General features: G+C 41.6%; 1 protein-coding gene across 3 annotated transcripts in view; it reads right to left on the minus strand.

The window, feature by feature from the left end:
• Positions 1-365: 365 nt before the first annotated feature.
• Positions 366-5396, minus strand: part of orc1 (origin recognition complex, subunit 1) — a 22108-nt gene continuing 17077 nt past the window's right edge. For all 3 annotated transcript variants that reach the window (XM_080032755.1, XM_080032754.1, XM_080032753.1), the window contains 4 exons: positions 4230-4349; positions 3252-3421; positions 2462-2549; positions 366-1127 (listed from right to left, as the gene is read on the minus strand). In XM_080032755.1, coding sequence (XP_079888881.1) covers positions 933-1127; positions 2462-2549; positions 3252-3421; positions 4230-4349 — 573 coding nt within the window. In that variant the 3' untranslated portion in view covers positions 366-932. The remainder of the gene's footprint in view (positions 1128-2461; positions 2550-3251; positions 3422-4229; positions 4350-5396) is intronic.

The raw sequence follows: 5396 nt of genomic DNA on the forward strand, positions 1-5396 counted from the left end.
TACATTTAATTTAGTGCATAATAGCTGATTTTTTTTTTATTATTATTATTTTTTCCCATAGAAAGGGTCTCATATATGTCCATATTTCTGCATATTTTGGACCAAGGCCTAGTGCCGCCATCTTGAAAGTGTCATAGTTGGAATGTCATCAGGTGCATTGTTTAGAATTTAGAATTGTTCTTGTCCTTGAAGGCCACTGTAGCTTCTGTTATTATTCTAAAGGGTTGGGGTTACCCAGGGAGCGTTGCATTCTAGAACTTTGTAGAACTTTCTAGATGATGTCACATTACACACTGCACCTTTAACGGAGGAGCAAAAAAAGACACACCGACCAAATTCAGTTTTATTTAAATTTAATTTATTTAAGACGTTTAAGAATCGAACAATACAAATCAAAACTTTATTCTCCAAGAAACAAAACAAGGGGAATCGGACATTTAAAAACAGATGTATAAACAATGTGGTAATACTCAGTTCTATCCTCAGTCAGGGTTGAAGGCATAGGACAGACAGACAGACAGACAGACAGACAGACAGACAGACAGACAGACAGACAGACAGACAGACAGACACCTCAGTCAGGGTTGAAGGTGTATCACACGTTATCTTGACTCCTGTTGATACAAACTCCTACGTCTCCTCAAAACCACACACACAGAGACAGACAGACAGACAGAGACACAGAGACAGACAGACATAGACACACACAGACAGACAGAGAGACAGGAACAGACACAGACAGACAGACAGACAGACAGACAGAGACACACACACAGACAGACAGACGGACACACAGACAGAGACACACAGACAGACAGACACACAGACGGACACACAGACAGAGACACAGACACAGACACACACACACACACAGACACACATAGACACCCACACACAGAGACAGACACACACACACACACACACACACACATTCAGTCAGCTTTGAGTGCGTATGACACATCGTCTTGACTGACGTTGATTCGGACTCTCTGTAAAACTCCCAGAATGCTCGGCTCCAGCAGCAGGATCCTGCAGGCGCCGAGTCGCTGGCACACGGCCAAACCCTCGGACACACCGATTGGCTGAAGGCCGTCCAATCGACACAGGGCCTGGTGCTGCACGAATACCTGAGGGGACAGGACAGAGGAGAATTTTACTATTAGGATCAGGGACTAACAATGTCAAAATCAGTGAATATCTCCTCACATCATGATAAGCTACCTGTCTGTACTGTGTGTGCGCTGAAAAGGATCTGGTGTTAACACTAGAACCGCCAGCATTCTATTTCTACCTAGAACCGCCAGTCAAATTGACCCGTGCATTTCTAGTGTGATATAAAGTCATAAATTAGTTTGTTTAATAATCATCTGTGTTTTGGACCTCTTGTTTTATAATCTAAGTATCTTTAAGAACACTAATCACGTTTTGTGGCGACTCAGTAATGAAACTGAAAGTAGATATAATATCGCAAGTATAGTAATGAAAACAGAAGGTCAAAACAGTGTCCAAATGAGCTAAAATCATAAATAAAATAAACAGTAACATGGCAAACTTATTTTTAGCTAAGCTCTAATTGATTATTCATTCATTTTCCCCCACGTTGACATGTTTTGAGGCGGAGGATCCCTCCGACGCTCTCTGTCCGGCTCATCAGCACTCAGCTGTCTGTGAGTTGAGCTGGACGAGCCGCGGTGTGTGGAACAGCGATCTGTTCTAATCTCTCTCCACTATCAGACTCACTTCACTCATTTCACTTAGTGACTCTAATGTTGTTAGGTATTTATCTTCATCTCTAATTTATTGAAAGAGTTTATGAATGACTGCACGTACAGTTGTCAGATCACGGACCCCAAACAATGCCGTTGCCTAGCAACCTGCTCGAAAATATTCCATTTTCCTGTGTGGGTCAAATTGACCCAGTGTGGCGGTTCTAGGTATGAATGCCTGTTTTTTTAATCCAGTTTAATTGTGACTTTATTCAACCATAGGGAGAGCATCACAACACCATTCTAGGAAAAGTCAAAGAGTTGGGGGCTTCAATATTTCGTAAAAGTTTAGTTATGGGCAGTTGGTTCTGGTGTTAATATACAGCCTAGGCTCTGTAAGATAGTATGTAAACAATGGGGGCCAACGTAGATAGCAACACTGTAGTGTTTGTGTGTCATAGAGAGAGTGAGTGAGTGAGTGAGTGTGTGCATGAGAGTGAGTGAGTGAGTGAGTGAGTGAGTGAGTGAGTGAGTGAGTGAGTGAGTGAGTGAGTGAGTGAGTGAGTGAGTGAGTGACTGAGTGACTGAGTGACTGAGTGAGTGTGTGCATGAGAGTGAATGTGTTTGTCCGTTTGTGTGTGTGTGTGTGTGTGTCTGTCTGTGTGTGTGGACGAGTGTGTGTGTGTCTGTCTGTGTGTGTGGACGAGTGTGTCTGTCTGTCTGTGTGTCTGTCTGTGTGTGTGTGAGAGATTCACCTGTTGGAACGTGGCCTCTTCTAATCCCAGGCGTTTGAACTCGGCGATCACAGCTCTGAGGAACAGCTGCTCCTGCACTGAAGCACTCCTGAAGAACACACAACACTTTACCTTTAAACCTGCAGTGTGTAGAATTTTGGGTTTTATTTCCTAGCAGATTTTGTAGAAAGTAATTATAATATCCATAAGTACGTTTAATTTAGTGCATAATAGCTGAAAAATGTTTTGAATTATTATTTTTTCCCTTAGAAAGGGTCTCATATATGTTCATATTTCTGCATATTTTGGACCAAGGCCTAGTGCCGCCATCTTGAAAGTGTCATAGTTGGAATGTCATCAGGTGCATTGTTTAAAATTTAGAATTGTTCTTGTAGGCCACTGTAGCTTCTGTTATTATTCTAAAGGGGCGGGGTTACCCAGGGAGTGTTGCATTCTAGAACTTTGTAGAACTTACTCGATGATGTCATATTACACACTGCACCTTTAAAGAACAACTTTAACAGAAGCTACGGTGGCCTTCAAGGACAAGAAGCTATAGTTACTAAAGATGGCATCATCCACCACTGCCTCAAGTCTTTCCTACAATATCAAGTGATGAGGTGACGATGTATTTAGTTATTTATTCTATAGTACTTCTTCTTGGTCTTCCAACAGGTGCATTTCCCCAGGACGCCCACTATATATAAAAACGTGTAAGGCCGTTAAGTTTGTCCGCTCTGTGCTACTGTAGAAACATGGCGGTGCAACATGGCGGCCTCAGCGCGCCCTATGTAGATATAAAACACTTTACCTGATAGCAGTGATGTAAGCGGATGAGAACATCTCGTCGAGCGCCTCCATCACATGACTCATTCCGACCAATCCCGTGGCAGTCGGCTCGGAGACGGTGACCTCACAGATCTCTGTTGCCCGACGACAGATGTCCAAACATCGCCGCGCGTCGCCAGACAGAGCAGCCACCTGACACAGGGAAAGATACGGGATTAAGGGTGGAGAAAGAGGTGTGATTTGCAAAAATTTAAAAAATGTAATTAAATTTAAATTTAAACGTCTTTGAGTGACCTCCAAAAAAGCGCTATATAAATCCTACCCTTATTAAATATATGTTCATTCTTAAGATATTTTTTTGGCATTTTTATGCTTTATTGATAGTGTAGAGACAGAGTTGAAATGGGGCAGAGAGGGGAGTGACATGCAGAGAGCGACCGCGGGCTGGAATCGAACCCGGGTCCGCTGCTGGCCGAGGCCCATGGGGGGGGACGCCCTACCAACTGAGCTAAGGGCGCCCCCTTAATATATGTTAATTCATGTAAAAATTGCAAATTCCTGTCTGTGATTTTTATTCGATTCATAATAACCAAACATCCATAAAAAAATACAAACATTATAATATTTTTTATCTATAATAAAAGGTATTTTGCTGTAGGCTTTATTGTGGCAATGTTGAAAACTTCTCTTTTTCTCCCCTCCCTCTCTACTTCTCTCTCTCTGCCCTCTCCCTCCCACACAGTGAAACACACACACAGAAACACACTTTCGACATGGTGGTAAAGGGCTACCTGTGCGTTTACCTTTGTGGATGCCACTCACTCAGTCTCACACACACACACACACACACACACACACACACACACACACACACACACACACACACACACACACACACACACACACACACACACACACACACACACACACACACACACACACACACACACACACACACACACACACACACACACACGTAAAGGGGTCCTTGTGTGTGTACCTTTCGAGATGCCAGCTGCAGCGCGTCCTGTTCGAAGGCTTTGACTTTGTTCAGTCGAGACATGATGATCTGCTGAAGCTGTTTGAAGCTGTACGGCTGGAAGGACATCCTGGTCAGACCCTACAGACAGACAGACAGGCAGACAGACAGGCAGGCAGGCAGACAGACAGACAGGCAGACAGGCAGACAGACAGACAGAGAGCGAGACAGAGAGAGAGAGACAGAGAGACAGACAGACAGAGAGACAGACAGACAGACAGACAGACAGACAGACAGACAGAGAGAGAGAGACAGACAGACAGACAGAGAGACAGACAGACAGAGAGAGAGAGAGAGACAGACAGACAGAGAGACAGACAGGCAGACAGACAGACAGACAGACAGACAGACAGACAGACAGAGAGAGAGACAGACAGACAGACAGACAAAGACAGACAGAGAGAGAGACAGACAGGCACACATACACACATACACACAGACACACACAAACAAAAAGACACACACACAAACAAACAAACAAACAAATAGATGCACACATTAATGTTGCATTTCCTAACATCTTTTATAAGTCACTCCTCCATTACTATTCAACATGTTTTACTTTTCTTAGGGACAGTCCTTTGCCCAGTGAATCATGGTTTGTCACTGAGCACATCTCAGTCTCTTCCCATGTGTGTCATGTGGGTTACCGTAGTTATTGGGCTTTTCCACAGTGTGAATCTGTTGCTAGTGTGGCTCTTTTTCCCCTTGTTTCCTGGGCATTTTCACAGCTCATTGCGCCCTCTTGTGGTGGTAATAATAATATTAATAATAAAATAATAATAACATAATAAATAAAATAAAGAATAGGTTAATTAATAAAAATATAAAAATATATAAAACATTTATAATAAAAACATAAAGTAAAAATAAATTAAATGTGTATGGTTGGTTAAACTTAACGTAATAATAAATAAATAATAATAATAAAAAAAAGTAATTAAAATATTTAAAACATTTAAATAATATAAAAATATAAAGATAAAAAGAATTTTTTTTTTAAATATATATTAAAAACATATACAATATCTTTTTTAATAAAATATATAAATAAATTAATTGTGTAAAATAAATTGTGGCTTTTGTCGTTATGCCGTTATGTCACTACCATTGTGAAGAATAAATAAG

The sequence above is a fragment of the Ammodytes marinus genome, assembly GCF_949987685.1.
Source record: "Ammodytes marinus genome assembly, chromosome: 8".
Classification (NCBI taxonomy): domain Eukaryota; kingdom Metazoa; phylum Chordata; class Actinopteri; order Uranoscopiformes; family Ammodytidae; genus Ammodytes; species Ammodytes marinus.